Consider the following 17,584-nt stretch of genomic DNA (forward strand, 5'->3'; position numbering starts at 1 on the left):
TTCTCACACAGGCTTTTTCAGTGTTTTCCCACAGCTCATATCTGTTAAGGGAGCGAAAACTTTCTATGATATAAGAAAACCATGGCATCTTAACTACACCGGGACACATGAGGACCTCTAAAAGCTCAGATCTAAATTCGACCAGTTCCAGGGTCGCCCAGAGGCAGAGCCAGTAAAGCAAGGGTCTGCATCCTGATTCCTCTGCAACAGGTCTCACACTGAGATCCATACAAAGTGGAACCAAGGGAGTGCTCACAGGCAAGTTAAACAGCTGCCTAATGAAGTTGTTCTCTGTTTTGGCAATCAAGGTTGGATAAAGATGCCCCCACAATTCCGCCCCATATAGGATTGCACTTCTTAGCTGGGTTAGGAAAGTTGTGAGTGTGGTCTCCACATAGAAATAGTTCAATTCGCCAGGATTAATATCCGTTTTTTTCGGCTCGTAGTATGGAGGACAGAGACATTTCTGTTTGCAGAAAGAGTTTCTTTATTTTAATTCACACAGCAAAGACAGCCGACACGTGTTTCGCCCCCTCTTGGCGATTTGCGCCGGGGCTTTCTCAAGGCTAAATAGGATAAGTCTCATAGAGGGGAGGCAATGACCTAGGAACGACCATGCCGGGAGGACTATAGGAACGGGGGCATCTGCCCAAATAAGAAATATTTTACTATTGAAGATTTATATTTTATATATTGGACACTGTACTCACCTGGAATTGGATTTTCTATGAGACTTATCCTATTTAGCCTTGAGAAAGCCCAGGCGCAAATCGCCAAGAGGGGGCGAAACACGTGTCGGCTGTCTTTGCTGTGTGAATTAAAATAAAGAAACTCTTTCTGCAAACAGAAATGTCTCTGTCCTCCATACTACGAGCCGAAAAAAACGGATATTAATCCTGGCGAATTGAACTATTTCTATGTGGAGACCACACTCACAACTTTCCTAACCTGTCTTTCTAACCTGAAGCCCAAGAGGTCCAGAGCTTCGAGTGTGCCTCCGCCCACCAACTAATCATACTTAATTAAGTGTTGTCCAAAGCCTTGAAACCCTTGGACCTTTGCTATCTTTCCACTTCTTAGCTGGGTCTTATAGATCTCCACAGCAGGTCTTAATGGCTTGTGAAATGATTTCCTATAAAACTTGGCCAAAGCACCTGTGGTCTGCGACAATTTAAGATTCGACTTAGCTATTTGAGGTCGCCAGGCCATACCTTCATTAAGTGTAACTCCCAAATAATCGAAAGTGGTTACCCTCTCAAGAGCAATACCATTCATGCATGAGTTGATTTTTTGGGGTTGAAGACCATAAATGTGGTTTTATCAAGATTGATTTCCAATCCCCTGGTACTGCAGAACTCACAAAATCCGTCCGGTATTCTCTAAATTCTCTTGAGAGATTTAGATAAGAGTAGGGTGTCATCAGCAAACATCAAGAATGGTATCTGCTTAAGCGCTAGTTAGGGTTCATCTATGTCCTCGAGTTTGTTCAAGGCGCCTACCAGACCACTGATGTATATGCAGAACAGGGTGAGCGCAAGTGCACATCCCTATCTTACCTCTCTCTTAATGGGAATAGGCTGAAACAGTTCCCCTTTTTTTCTCAAAGCGAATTCGGGCATAATTGCCGGTATGGAGTCTTTTCAATATGTCTAGAAGATAATGTGGTAGCCCTAGTACGCTCAGTACCCTCCACAATGCATCTCTAGGGACCAGGTCAATAGCACTCTTAAGATCCACAAAGACCAGGTACAGGCTGCCTCCTTCAAGATGTACAGTTTTCCAATAAAAAAGTTGCAGCCTGAAAATCTGATCTATTGTGGACATTTTTGCTCTGAACCCAGCCTGCAACGGGGTCATGATGTTGTGCTCCTCCAGCCAGGCTTGCAACCGGCCTACAATGATCCTGGCAAATGCCTTTTGGGAAACATCAATCAGACTAATTGGTCTATAATTAGTTGGTATTGTGGGTGAACCCTTTTTATATATTGAGAGGATTTCTGCTCCAGACCACGTTGCAGGTAGAACCATTCCCTGAAGGACGGCATTAACCGCATGCGTGCGGGCGGAATTCCGCTCGTACGCTGAGTTTTTTAAAACCGCATGTTACGTGACGAGCTGGACTCGTCATCAGCGTGCGAGCGGGCTACGCCATGACGAGCCCAGCTCGTCATCAGCGTAGAAGGGGTTAAAAACCACCCAAAGGTAGGGGCACCAGATCTTAGGTTCAGCCCGGTAATAGTCCCCTGAGTTCATATCCAGGCCAGCAGCCTTCCCGGGCACTATCCTATTTACAGCTATTGTAACTTAACTCAGGGTAACCTCTTGGATGGGTGTATCTGCAAAAAGAGGCGAGATGTTTTCTAAAGGCGAAGTATTAGCTCCCATAACGCGTGGGGCATAGAGAGCCAGAAAGTGCTATTTCCAGCAGCTAGCATCAATGTTATGCTCTATAACCACCTTTCCTGAGCTGCTACCAGTGGAAATAATGGACCAGAATTTCTTCATGTCCTTGGCCTCCAGGGCCTTTTTCAAGCTATCCCTTTTGTCCACTTCCCAGTCCTTTTTTGCAGTCGCAATAATGGATTTATAAAGAGACCTTGAGTGTTTTAATCTGGTCGTGCACTTGGATCTAATAGCCTCCAAAAAGACCTTTTTAGCCAGCCGACAATGGTCGTTAAACCATGTCAGTGGAGACCTCTGCCACATCCCCTTACACATAATGGCCAGATGACCTCCCCTAGCTTGCAGATGGTAGAATCATTTACCTTTGCTACTTCTGTGAGGGCTAGTATGTTGCTTCTATTATTTACGGGCTTGGATAGGGCCTCGAGATTGGGTATGACTGCTTGAAATAATCGAGCCATCTTGTTAGGTGTTTTTTCCAACCACGCCCAACGGACTCTTCGCCTGCCATTAAATAAGGTTGGAGGGTGGCCGCTAGCAGGTTCATGCCCTTTTAGAGTTCCTGGCATAGGGACAGCAAGTTTCAGTAATAGGGCGTTATGATCACTGTCAAGTCACCTCCTGGTGCTCTGATTGGCTTCTAGCGGCTCCTGCCGCAGTCGCTGGTGGTCCTGGAAGTGCCCCTGGTCTCAGGACATGTCAGGGCAGGTGGCGGCTGTAATACGGGACCCGCGTTTGGATTTGAAGCGCCTCCTGGCGCTCTGATTGGCTACTAGCGGCTCCTGCCCCGGTTGCTGTTGGCCCTGGAAGTTGATTAAACTGGTGCCTTTCTTTTTCTGTTGGCAAGGAATTATGGAGATTGCGAGCTGAAGAAGCTCAGGACTTTAGTTTATATGCACCACATCCACAACTTAGTAGCCTGAATTAAACCCCGCCAAAACACAGAAAAATTATTGGAACCACCCAAACCTGCTAGTAGTCCAGTAACCCTGGTGGTGAGAAGGCCGTTGCTGAAGAGGTGCTAAAAGACTCACTGTCGATCCCATGGCCCCAGCAGGGTTCTCAAACTGCATCTGGATGGAGAACTTTCGGAAAGGGGTGGTTTTATGCCTATACTGTCTTTATTGGGAGGAGTTAAATATTTCAAAGTAAGGAGTTGTGATAAAGGAGACGTTTTCCTTCAGTGGTTGGCTGACCTTCACTTCTTATAGGACTGAGGAGAGGAGTTAGACAAAAAGGTGTTATGTTTCCACCACCACCTGCTAAGATAATAGGTTTATCACACGGTAAACTTTCAACTAGCTCTTTTGCTGAGTCATTTTTTCACTGTTAATTGATTTATGGCTAATATCGGCATATCAGTTGTTTAGTTGCAAACTCTGCATTGCGATGTTTAAAAGATCCAATGTATAGACTCATGATCTCATTAGATTTACTCTTTCCTAAAAGGTAAAATGATTTATAGTTATTTTACTTTAGTTTTGATGTAAGTGATTTATTTAATTGTGCACTTATAGAGTGGAGTGGAGAATCAGGGATTACCGTGTCATTTAATCCATCATAATAACTGCAATAAATGAGTAAGGTTTTACAGTACTTAACGCCGATGTGATTTCTTACTACTGAAGTATCAAAGAGAGACGTTTTAAGGGACATATTTTCTCAACAGGACGATTGCCAAAGGGGCTGCATCACCCATTCATATATGAAAAAGAACTGGCTTGGCTGTGTTACTTTTCCTTTTACATCACTTCTGCATCAGTCAAAGGTAACATCACTATTCTATTTTTCAGAACCTTATTTTTTTTACTTTTACATGTTCTACAAAATAAAAAGGGTGGGTTTTTATAAAACTACTGGATGGAACTGTATCCTTACATATACTTTGCTTATAATAAACATATTTTATGCACTGCCGTACTTTAGATTGTATTGGATTGTGTATTGCCATATGTCACTGGTGTAAACAATGTCATGTTTATTGGCAGATCAGTGGGACATTTCAAGTAAACATGCCACCAGCTTTACTTGGCTATACTTGGAGCAGCACCTATGCGTTTCCTAACGAAGATATTATTGGACAAGATTTAATGGAACTGAGCATTATAACCATATTTGCTACGATTGATCCCAACATTGCATCCACAGGACAAGATTTGGAAAAGGTTTCTATGTCGTTTTTATCTTTTGCTATCACTTTTTCTTCTATATAAGAAAAGAAGACTAAGGGGCCCATTAGGATGGCGGGCGGATCGCCCCCGCCAGGCTGGCAGTAGCCACCGCCGGCCTGGCGGGGGCGATCCGCCCACCATCCTACCCGGAATGACCCCCCGCCATACTAATATGGCGGGGGGACCGCGGCGGATGGAAAGACCGTCCGCCGCTTTTCTGCCCCGGTCACCTTGTTGCCAGGCGGAAAAGGCTTTAATATGGTGGCGGTGTCTATCAGACACCGCCAGCCATATTAGCATGGGCACCCTGCAGGGGCCCATTGTGGGCCCCCAGGGACTCCGGGGTGGGTGGGTGGGGGGGTGCACGTACCCCCCAGCATTGCAAAGTACAATGTGGCAGGCACCGCGCGGTGCCTGTCACGTTGTGCTTTGTAATGCACAACATATATCTTTAGCATTGCGGCGGGCGGTGCTTTCAGCACCGTCCGCCGCAATGCTAAAGATACAGGATGCGCCCGCCACTGTGGCGGGCGCATCCTAATACCCCCAACGGGACCTCCGCCCTTATGGTGGGTTGTCCCTACACATGACAGCCCGTCATCCTAATGAGCCCCTAAACTTTGTATTGTGATCACAGTCAAAAAACATGCACTATTACTTACCGTATTCTTCATCACTCCTGGTCTCGTTGTCCTCGTCCCATTCATTAATAATAGAGATAACCATCTCCACGACAGAAGAAAAGAACAGGGGAATGCTGGGACCCCTAAACCTACCGTCTCTCATTGGGAGTACTTAACCAGTACTTACCCAGCAGTCCGCCTGTTCTTTTTCCTGTCTGCCGACTGATCAGGACGAGGCTGGTGCGCTGGATCCATGGAGCAGGCCTGAGTCTTCCTGATGGATGGGCCAGGTGGAAAGTACGCTGCTGAGGCATGTGTTGCCCCGTAGTACCCATGGAAGGGGCTGTGGTTGTGTTGCGGTGCACTTTCTGCAGTTTGATGTCCTCTCTGGCTGTGTGCTCCCCAGGCCGGTATTTAGGAACCATCCCTTGGTGTTTTTTGGATGCCTGGCTGGCGGTGCGGATGGCGGTTGGGTCTCGGGCATGATGGCATGTGGTGCATGCCTGGGCTGACCTTCGGGGTGTTGTTTCGGCAGTCGGGCTGGCCCGGGGGTAAGTACCACATAGCACTTGTGCTCTCTGTTTTCCTGCTGTGTTGCCTTCTGGGGTTCTTGCTGCCTTCTTGATGCTGTTGGCTGGGCTTCGGGTCCTGGCCTGATGGTCAGGTGTTTATGTCTCCGAGTGGGCTCCCTTCGAGCTGTTTTTCCCAGGTCTCGGACTCTGCTTGGCCTTCTTGTGCAGTGGAGTAGATGTCCTTTCCTGCCCTAGTCGGAATTCCAGCAGGCGGGGGGGGGTTGCCCTGTCTTCCTTCTATTTTCCCTTTTCCATGCTTTGTCTTCCACGGCAGCTGCCCTGACTGGGTACTCCTTGGGTGCCTGGCGGCCAGTGTGGTTGTTGCCTGCTGCCTCAGTGCTTTGGCTAATGGTGTGCACCTGGGATGGCTGGTGGGGGCATTGGGGTGGTAGGCAGTGTGGTCTGTTGTCTGCCGGTCCAGGGGGTGTGTGCCGCATGGCAATTTTCCTTATTTTGGCCTCTTGTGGCAGCTGTCTTTGGGTGGCTGGGGGGCTGTGCTGGGGGTTCCCCTAGTGTGCCTCTTTGCCGTTAGGCTGGTTTTGGATTTTGCCCTGGCGCTCTGGCTTGAGATGCTCCTGAGCTGGCTGGTCGAGGTGATTTGTGGCAGGTGTGATGGCAGGGTCCTGCTGGTCCTGGTGTGTGTGCTACGTAGCGTTTTTTTCTTCACTTTCTTTTCTGCGGTATGAAGCTTTTGGGTCCGGGTCTGTGGTGTATGGTGTGTCATGGTGTCCTTGGCTTCCGTTGCTTGGGCCTCTGTTTTCAGTGGCGTGGTAGCGGCGTGCTGTGTCACTGGTGCCTCTGTGGCCGGGATCAGGTCCCTGTGGTGGTGGCTGGGTCGTGTCGCTTTTCTTCCTGGGGTCTGGTTTTGCCATTTGGGCTTGGTCCGTTGGGAATGTTGCCCTATTTCCTGCAGGTTTTTCCCACGATGGGCACTGTGGGTCAGGGATGGGGGGGTTTTCCTCTGGTGTCCCTCGCCCCTACTCTTCCTGGGCTTTTTGGTTGCCCTGCCGTTGCAATTTTTGGCCTGTGCCCCTTCCAGCCTCTGCTCCCTAGGTGGGCTCTACAGCTGTGTGTCCTCCGGGCTCGTTCTTCCTTGAGTTGTGGCTGTCGCCACGGCTCTCCAAGTGTGTTTGTGGGGATTGAGTTGCTGCCTTTGTTTTTTGTGGCCTCGCTGTTGCTTTTTGGACCCTCGTTGTCCTGTGCCGGTTGGGTTGGTGTTGCATTCTCTGCCTATATCTTCTAGTTTGGGGGCTTCTTGGTTCTGGAGGTCTTTTCTCCGAGTGGTGTCTGGCTCTGGCCATTGGGGGCTTGGTGCCTTGGAGGTTCCTTTTAGATCTTTACCTGTGGGCCTTTCAAGCTTCCCTTTCTCTTTTTGGTGCCATGCGTGAGTGGGGGGTCTTCTGGGCCCCTTGATGGTCCGACAGTTCTGTGCCTGGCGTGTCTGGGGACCGTGCCGGCCTCTTGCCCTTTCCTTTGGCCTCTGCTCTGCACCTGCTGTCTCCGGTTGCGGGCTGGGCTGTGGTTTTGGCATGTCAGTGTGGGCTGCACGGCTTCTTGGCGCCTTTGGTTGCCTCTTTGGCCTGATTGTGGCTCTGGTTGATGCTCATGGGCCAGGTGCCTCTCTTCTGGGACTGTTGGGATGTCGTTTTGGGGGCCTCTTGTATCTGCTGGTGCATCTGTGGTTCTCCCAGCTGGTTTCTCTGGTGCCTTTGGGGACGTCGGCCCGGTTCGGCTGTGGGCCGCCCTGTTTCTCTCTCCTGTTCTGGTGATCCTGGCATGGTGCTTGTTTTTCTGCCCATTTTGGCCTGCGGCTCTGCGTCGGTGGCTGTCTGCCTCTCCTGTTGTTTTGGGGCTGTTGTGGGCTTTTGTCTTGGCTCTTCTGCAGCTGGGGTTGGGACTCGCTTGTGGTGGTTCCTTGGTGTTGTCCTTTCACCTCCGGTCCGGTTGGTTGGCTGGTTGTTCCGTAGGGGGTAACCACCCTCCCAGTTTTCCTGGGTGTCTCTGTGTCCCGCTGCTCTTGTCCCGCCTGTGGGTTCTGGGGTCCTGGGGATTGATCGCTGTTTGCGCCGCACCCAGGTTTGTGGTTGGGGTGTCGTCCTTGGTGTGTATTTTTTGGGGCATTCCTCTGTTCTTTATTTCTGTCGTGGAGATGGTTATCTCTATTAGTAATGAATGGGCCAAGGACTGGAGGGACCTGGGGGTAATCTATAATTATCACTAAAATGACACTCCATCTGAATGACCTTTCCATCCTGATCTCTGACTGGCCACTAACGTGATAATTAGGTATTTCTAGCCCACCAACTTGCCAAAGTCCAAGCTTAGATAAATCAATTTTTACTCATAGGAGGCTTTCGTATCTATGCCAGTTTGGAGCCATTTATGAAACAGAAACGATTGAAAACAAGCTTTCAGGGACCTTTGCCATGTCGTTAAACTGGAAGAATCAGGCACTAGTCAGGGAGATTTTGAGCTGCCCCCTTCCACCCCCTTCCCCAATCCTAAAAGAAACAGTCAGCTCAGACAAATAAGAATTCAATTTTGTGTTGGTGATTATACATTCTCGAACTTTTGATCACGTTAGAGGCCACTGAACTGTCTCCTCCCCAGTGGATAGTGTATGAGGGTGGGTTTTTGAGTGTACACCTCCGGACCGATGTAATCGCAAAATGAGGCCAAACCACGGTCTGGGAATATAAATTGATTTAAAACTATTAATCCCAAACCAGAAAAGTGAGTGCTGAGGTCCACTTGCTATTGGCATCCGCAGAGCCACCACAGGGGGACGATCCTTCTCCTACCTCGCCGCCAAGACATTGAACTCCCTCCCCACCCACCTCCGCCTGACCCAGGACCACCTCGCCTTCAGGAAGCAACTCAAGACCTGGTTGTTCGAGCAGTAGCAGTCCCCCCCCCCCCCCCCCCCCCCAGCGCCTTAAGACCCTCTGGGTGTGTAGTGCGCTATATAAATACGATGATTGATTGGGTTCAAAAAGAGAGAAGTGTAGCGAGAAGTCCACGTTTTTGTTAAATATGGTAGTGACCACACACCATATTATTTCTTGTTCTACGATGTACAGCAAGAGTATGCTTGTGTGAGCCAGATTCCTCAGGCCTAGGTGAAAGTAGTGCCCTACAAGGGGTGGATCCTTCCACTACATCTAAGCACTGCCCTCTCAATAGCTTGCTTAATCTTCCCGACTGCCCCCAGCGCCTTGACACCTTCGGGTAATTCTTCATGTGCTCTCCCTTATCCAGAATCGTTAAATGTCATTATATACAACGAAATTATGTGTAGATTTTACATATATGTCTAATCGGAAAGACGTGTGATTAATTTCAGATTTGTCTTTGTTTCAGGACAGTGAAGACGATTTGTTTTGGACAGTGAGTATTCTGTGTTATATGAAACTAAAACTTCTATAGGATATGTAAATATTTTACATTGATTTATCCCATGCTTGTAGCCTACAGATCTTGACGATGACAAACTTCTGCAAATTGCATACAGTTTTCGAAGAAGTTGTAAGGAGTTGTTCCCGCAAAGAAGGATCGTAACCACTGTATTTAGCACCGAAGGACAAAATATGCTTGTAACAAAATATATTATGGCGATGAACCCACCAGAAAATCTAGCCATCCATAAAAATGATCTACAATTAACTTGTGTGAGTGAAAAACACATTTTCCTAATTTAAACATGCAAAGGATTGTTATCATTTTTTTTATTATACCCCATTTATACCTGCGTCCTGTTAGGTGGTTGTCCAGTTGCACTATGGGTTGCTCTAGAGCTCCTATGGACAATATTTTTATTAAGCTACCATTTACTAAGTATGCAGGAATTGGGTCACTGTTTGATGTGCAAGTGTATCTAGTCCCTCTGTCCCTGAGCCTGGATATAACCATTAATTTGACCACTCTGATGACCTCTCCTCCCCCACTTTGGGTCCATCTCTGATGTGATGGGACACTCCTCTGGCATTATGCTGAATTTTCAACCTTGTTGGGACACTAGGCATGGTGGTACTTATGTGTGCCATAATTCTGGCGCAGGCACTATGATGATAATCCTTGGTATAGTGGTGATTATTCTTAGCATAATATGTGCATCTACAGTACGATAGTGCCCACGCCTAGTTGTATGGCACCAAAATATCATAATCAAAATGCCATCTGACAACACTATTGTGTCCCATACACAAAACTATTGTCCCATTTGAGTAAATAACATAAAATCTACAGCCAATGGCACAATATTTTGTAAACAATATTCAGGGCCCCTACCCCCTGTATATTCCCACTGGGGTTAACCCCAGTACAACACTCTGGGCCAGATGCACAACCAGTGTAAATTGCGACTCGCAATTTGCGCACGATTGTGAGTCGCAAATTGCGAGTTGCTATTTACAATGTACAACCGTGTCAGAGACACTGATTGCGATTCCCAATGTGGTTGCAAAATGCGAGCCTCATGAATATTAATGAGACACTTGCAATTTGCGACCCCATTGAGAATGGCTGGCCCTCCCATAGATGGTGGCCTGCTAGGCTCAGCAGACCTCAATGTCTGGGACTGCTTTTCAGTAAAGGAAAACGGGATGCATTAAAGAAAAAATAAAGACACGTTTTCGTTTCATTTTTAGGTTGAGCATTCGAGACCTCTTGTATATACTTTAGTATATACTTATATATTAGTATATTCTTGTATGTATATGTACTTTGTGGGAGATCAGCCCTATGACTTGTCTGCTTCTGCTTAGGGACTTTTTTTGTGTTCAACTGCCTCTATTTAACTGTCCTAATAAAAAAGGACCAGTAGAGCTCAGTAAAATACCAGAATTGCTTTATGCTAAGGGACTTTATTTTTTCATTTTTTCTGGCAACTGGATCTATTTAACTTTCTTGATAGAAAACTCCCTGAAGTCAGTAAATAACAGAATCACTTTAGCATTCTCTAGAGTTCAGTCCATAGAAATTGTCTTCTACAAGCACCCGTAGACAATAATATTTTTCCAGCTCTTGTATTTTCAGTGATATGACCACCGAAGGCCATGATTTTATAATAAAAACAGAGCTTTGGACTACACCATTTCCCGCTGGAAGGCAATATTTCTCTCCATGTGTTCCCATATCTGGCATGTCACGCAGTTTGGTGCTTACTTTCCACCATGTTAAAGAACAGTAGATGTTTCAGCAGCCAGGCTAATGTGCTGCATTGCTAAATACACATAAGGTCCTAAAGGCGAGATCGATTGCATTGCAATTGCTTGTTTAAGGGCAGGTAGTGGTCCCTGGGACCACTGCCTGCCCCTAAAAAAAGATTTCCCCTGCATTTGCAAATGGGACCCCTTCCCATTTGTGAATGCATTACCACCCTCTTGAAGAGGGCAGTAAATTGTGAGTGTTTTGTGACCGTAATTGCGGTCGAAAAACATTTGTACGGGGCTTGTGAGTCGCTATTAGGAAGAGAACATCCCTTCCTATTAGCGAGTCGCAAAATACTATTTTGCGAATCGCAATTTATTTGCGACTCACAAAATAGTGTTAGTACATGGCCAGAGGAAAATTGTATGCGTAAACGGGTCGCAAACCCCGTTGCGCATGCAATTTTCCATCGTACATCTGGCCCTCCGTTGCTTGCCTGCTAGGCTCGCACAATAGAACTATAAAATCATACAAACACACATAAGACATTATATTTCTGTCAGACAATATATTAGCTAATGTTTTCTGACATACAACCTCTGTAGAACAATGCTGGACCTTGTCAAATGTGACAAATATACCCACGTCTGACTTCCTACTCTTGGTTTAATGCTGGTAATGCTTAGCCTCTTTAGCCCTTGAAATTAAGTTTTTTTGCATTTAATTGTGCCCGTCTGCGTCTTTGAAAATATGAGATTAATGACTTATGATCTTATTTCTAATTGTGTTTACAGGAACTCACAGCCCGATTTGTGGCTTTAATTCCTTGCCTTGCTGACATTATGGAAATTAACGAAGCCTTTGAATACTTCCCCTGCTGGATGACATGTGAGGTAGCTATATGAAGCATATTAATGCTATTCTGTACATTTATTTTTAATGTGCATTTCTGAGCTATCACAGATCCTCAGAGAGCTGCCCGCTACCAGACAACTGCTCAATTCGAGAGGCACTGTGCGCCACAGACCTCCCCATGTTACCTGCCTATTTCTTAGAGTGATCCGGAACATGGTTGGGCAATCATCCAGGCTCATCTGTAGCATGAATGGAGACACTGCAAAGGGCTATGGGCTGCATGCTGGTGCCCCACAGCTTGGTCCCACAGGGACGGGAATGCAGGGTGGGGAGCCACAGCACCAAAACTCACAGCTACAGACACTGCACTGTCTACAGCACATGAGCTCACTCTCTGAGTTTGTGATTGTGTGTATGCTCTGCCAAAGGTACAATTTTGCTGTTGAGCAGGCTTGCAACTTTGCTCTGCACCTGCTCCCTGGCCCTGATAGGCCTGCACTCTTTCATGGTACAGCACTTGAAGCACAAACACGTCCATTAAGGCCATGTCTTCATAAATGAAGACTACTATTATTTTAGGGGGAGAAAATGCTGTTTGTAGACCTTTTAAAAGGTAGATTGATGTCAAAATAGACATTAGTGTATCATTAAAGCATTACATATGAGAGCACGGATAAATGAAACATGCTTCATGTTCTGATTAACTAGCAATAAGAGCCCTTTTTAGGTCTCGCCTACGCAGCGAGCATGCACTGCATTGGGGACCTTTAGCCATTGTTCTGCTCTTTTTCGAAGCACATACTCATGCTTGTGGCGGCATCCACCTTGCGGGAGCGAGCAGGAGCATGCCACAAGTACGAGTATGTGCTTCAAAAATCAGCAGACTGCACGCACATGCGCACGCACCACTCCCGGGCCAGCAAGCACATGAATGCAGTGCCGTGCACGGCACTCTCTTGTTTATTTTATTTGTCCCTTTTGCTTCCATCTATTTGTGTTTTGTTTTTTCCTCCTCTATAGCTCACTCGATTTTCTCTCATTCTTCCTCTTCCTCTCTCGTATCTGTCTCTTTCTTTTGCCTGTTCCTCTCTCTCATCTCATATCTTTTTCTCTCTTTCCTTTGACTTTCTCTTTGCGCTTGTTAACTTCTGTAGTAAGGACTTCCCATTGCGAATTTGGTAACAATACTGTTTTGATGTGCTTTAACCCCTTTCTTGCTGCCGTCGGCCATTGGCCGACGGCAGCACTACCTTCCCAGGGCTGCCGTCGGCCTATGGCCGACGCGGCCCCGCCCGTTTTGCGGAAGTGCCGCACTGCGGGAAAATCGGGGCCACAGGAAAGGAGTTAAACATGTTATTTGTGCGTGTACTATCAAATTGATAGACAAAGAATATAATGTGCATCTTCATCCAATAAATGCAAGGCTTCAAAATAAATTGAATTTCTGAGGACAGATGAGCGAGTGAAGTTCAGAAAAACAAGTCACTATTCCCAGCCAGTCTTGCTATAAAAGGTGCAGGAATTAAACCCGAACACTGTCATTATGGCAACAAAGTCCTCTCATCAGCCTAACTCTGCCTTGTGATTTGGAGCCTTCCCGGCTCTCTCTGGGCTGGCTTATTTGCTTTCCCAGCAGGACACGACTTTCATATAGCAGCCTTTCCCAGCAGGACGGGCTCATTCCAGAGAACACGTCCCGCCCTTGAAGTAATCTCCCACCGGACGCATTTTCCCATGGGACTGCAGGCGGCTGGAACTGTCCCCATTAACAAGTTTAACTTTCCGAGTCTAGGCTAATGAATATTAGGCAATTTACTTGTTGAAGCAGGGAGGGCAGGGTGACCGAGCAGTGGGGGGGCGGTACTTTGTGCAGGCCCTGCTGTTCTCTACTGTGGCGGCATTCCCAACAGAACAATTTGGGGCCTGTAATTGGAGCCCCAGATAACAAGCATGTCTGCTCTCGTTTCTTTCAGTTAAGGGAGTCCCTGTCTGTTGTGTAATGATCCTTGTGGGCAGATCGAATGAGGCATCTGTAGGAAAACATTTGGCAAAGAATGATGGCACCAAGCAGCAAGCATTACCCCGATTATCTACTGTTTCGAGAATATTTTTCAGAGGGCACCGCTCATATCAAAGGGGAAACAAGCACTGGCATAGCCATATTTAGTTATGCAGCACAATATCCTTACTGCAACAACATTAACTGTTGCATGGCTAAACACTTATAAGGTCCCAAAGGCAAGACCTATTGGCTATGCCAATGCTTGTTTTTTAGGTATGGTTAGGAACACTTTTCTCTGTTTGGACGACCACATGACATTCATTCTTTAAAAAAGTACAGTATGATGCAGTATAGACAACAAATGAGCTTAGGGCCAGCCGCCCTAACCCACTGGCTTGCATTTCCAACCCGTTGGCTTTCATGTTTTTTCATACTTTGCCATTGCTTGAATGGGCTGTCCTACAAGGTCAGGAGCCCTACATCTCCCTGCTCCTACCACTCCCTGCTCTGATCTCTCCTGGCTGGGGTGCTACCGTGTCTACATTTCTCACAGCCTGCACCCTCACCTCTCCTAAACTGTATCTCTCCCTCACTTAACCTCTCCATGACGTAACTCTCCCTGCGCCACCCCTACCTTGCAGCTTTCCCTCACATACAGCTCCCGGCCTCCACCTCTCCACTCCCTCACTCTATCTAATGTCATTTGGAATTTATTGTATTGATAGAGCGGTTCCACCTAAGTTCTGTACAAATCGAAACATTTACCAAATCGAAATACATTCAAAATGAGTGGAAATTACAAAGGAACACTGAAAATAATTCAGCAATGCCTGAGCAGAACTAAAAACTGCCATGAAATGCCTCGAAGAGCAGATGTGATTAAAGGGAAGCTAGAAAGGAGTTTAAAAAAGAGTTTAAAGAAAGAAAAGAGTCTAAAGCCAGAGAACGTTAATTCCAGAGCCTGAATCAAGTCAGGAAACCAGGGCACAAATCCTGAAAAAAAGAAGTGTGGGGACGCTCCAAGTTAGGTGGTGTAACAGGAAGTGACGTCACAAGAGGAAGTGATGTCACAAAAGGTAGTCCCCTCTTATTACTGGAAGACCCACTTCACTTGGGGGGCCACGTTAACCCACTTTGACAAGTAGCGCCATTCTCTGGCAGTCTCGGCGCGCAGATCAGCAGTTTACAGAACATCCCTTCCTTCGATATAATACCATCCAGGTCAGATTTCTCACAGGCTACCAAGGGCCTGATATCACTTACTACATGCGCGTTGCCAACTCGCTACTTACACACCACTCATCCTAGTACACGGAAGCGCTGGTAAACAATTTCATGGAATCAGGCACCAGAGAGCTCCAATATAAACAGAACTGTTCTCCAACCACCAGGCACCACCACCCCAGCGCACAAGATTGACAGCCAGCCCTGTACTAGGGAGATCGACATCGTGCGGGCAAGTAACGCCATCATTGGAAGTCCAGCTTTTGGGCAGGGGGGATGGCGTCCACCCGGTAAAATAAGTTGGGGGACTCCGTCCACCCGCGTGGTACCCCCACTCGAGCCCTGAGAGAAACCGATTTGAATCTAGAGTGACGCACGAAGCTTTGTGAATTGCGAGGCAGAGCTCAAGGTACAGGAGGGATCGTAAAGCTGGACCAGAGTGGAAAGACAGTGAGTGCACTGAAAAAGAACAGTGAACAAAGTGGGAGAGAATGAGAACTTGTTAGGTGTAAAGGTCAGAAAGAAGGAGATTTTTTGAAGGTTGTAGAGCTGTTAATGTCAAAACTATGAAGTAGTAAAGATTTGCAAAAACAATGAGAGACTGGAATACAAATAATGTCAATATAACAGGACAGAGACCAGTTAAAAGTGGAAAAAGATAGCTGAAGATGGCAAGGATGAATGAGGGGAAGTAGTGGGGAAGAAGAGGATTCGATGTTATTGATTGATTGATAGGTCAAGTGCACGAGAAGTCATTACTGAATTGAGAGCTGAAAGGTATAAAGAGATATTGGGCCCGATTCACAGAACTAACTTAAGACAAAATCCTAAAGTTACTACCATTTTGGTATTCACAGAAGTCACTTACTCATTTTGGTATTCACAGAAGGCACTTACTCATTTTGGTATTCACAGAAGGCACTTACTCATCAATGAGTAAGTGCCTTCTGTGAATACCAAAATAAGTACGTGCACTTACTCATCACGGGGTAAGTTACTCATCAATGAGTACATGTCTTCTGTGATTACCAAAATGAGTAACTTACTCATCAATGAGTAAGTTACTCATCAATGAGTAAGTGCCTTCTGTGAATACTAAAATGAGTAAGTGCCTTCTGTGAATCCCAAAATGAGTGATGTGCCTTCTGTGAATACCAAAATGGTATTAAGTTTTTGTCTTAAGTTAGTTTTGTGAATCGGGCCTATTGTAAATAAGTGAGGTAAAAGAGAAGAAAGAGATGAAGAGCTGCTCACAACTCTCTATGTCCACTCCTTTTCCTTCCTATTCCCCTTCCTGCCTGTACTTCTCACTATTTACTCTGATCTCTCCATTCCTGCACCTATCACTGCCAAAGCCCAGCCTGTCATTCTCTCAGTCTGTACTTTTCCCAGACGCACCTCTCCATGCCTGCACCTGTGCCTGCTCACACCCTTCCCAGCCAGCTTTATTTCCTACCCATATCCCTCGCAGAGTACCTCTCTTTACTTCACTTTTCCCAGAGGCAGCTCTCCGTGCCTGCCGTACTCTGGGAGTATCTCTCTTAAATTTACTTTTCCCTGCCTTCGCCTCTCCTTGTTCATGCCTCTTCCTCTCTACTCCTCTGCTTGCTGGTACTTCTCCCTGTCTAAATGTCTCCCTGCCTGTGTCTCTCACTGCCTGTACTGCTCCTTGCTGCCACTTCTCCCAGTATGTACCCACCATGCGAATCACTGACAAAATATCGACATAGAAAATATCGACCTACAGAAATAGCGACACAGGAATATCGAAGGCAAGAATTTTGCCATCCTATCTACAACAGGGTAAGTACAAAAATATTGAAACCAAAATATCGATGTTAAAAATATCGTAATTAAAAATATCGTTTTTTTCTGTTAAAAAAATGTGTAAAATAAAGTAAATAATACTTATAAATAAAATAAACATAGTTAAAAATATTTTATCAGTTTAAAATTAATAAATAATACATATATAATAATAAAACATTAAGTAAATATATACATAAAATATATTATATATACTTACTTGATACGTTTTAATAATTATTTTAATAACTTATACATTATTAAAAAATATAAATTACAAATATATCTACACACATAAAACAATAACACATAAAAAGTAAATAATTATGTTTAATAAATTAAAACAATTGAATATATTTTCAATATTTTTAAAATTAATTATATACTACATTATCTAAAATAATACAAAAAATATTAAATAGCGAAATAAATAAAACTACTATTCAAAGTCCAAAAAATACTACAGTAATGAAAACGTTGGATAGCGTAGGACTTAAAATTACTATTCCCACTCCAGAAAATGCTACAGTAGGGAAAGCATTGGATAGCGTAGGGGTAAAAATTAATATTCCAACTCCAGAGAGTGAAACAGTAGGAAAAGCGTTGGATAGCGTAGGGGTAAAAATGACTATTCCCACTCCAGAGAGTGCAACAGTAGGGAAAGCGTTGGATAGCGTAGGGGTGAAAATTACTATTCCCAACCCAGAGAGTGCAACAGTAGGTAAAGAGTAGGATAGCGTAGGGGTAAAAATTACTATTCCAACTCCAGAGAGTGCAACA

At 45.6% G+C, this 17,584-nt stretch overlaps 1 protein-coding gene across 1 annotated transcript in view; it reads left to right on the top strand.

Annotated features, from left to right (window-relative positions):
• CC2D2B (coiled-coil and C2 domain containing 2B) overlaps window positions 1-17,584 on the top strand; it is a 1,912,120-nt gene that overhangs the window by 1,608,215 nt on the left and 286,321 nt on the right. The window contains exons 31-35 of the mRNA XM_086919535.1: window positions 4,073-4,171; window positions 4,392-4,568; window positions 9,130-9,156; window positions 9,237-9,437; window positions 11,712-11,810. Of these exons, the coding sequence (XP_086775661.1) occupies window positions 4,073-4,171; window positions 4,392-4,568; window positions 9,130-9,156; window positions 9,237-9,437; window positions 11,712-11,810 (603 nt within the window). The remainder of the gene's footprint in view (window positions 1-4,072; window positions 4,172-4,391; window positions 4,569-9,129; window positions 9,157-9,236; window positions 9,438-11,711; window positions 11,811-17,584) is intronic.

Source organism: Lissotriton vulgaris, chromosome 5, assembly GCF_964263255.1.
Source record: "Lissotriton vulgaris chromosome 5, aLisVul1.2, whole genome shotgun sequence".
In the NCBI taxonomy this organism is placed as follows: Eukaryota; Metazoa; Chordata; class Amphibia; order Caudata; family Salamandridae; genus Lissotriton; species Lissotriton vulgaris.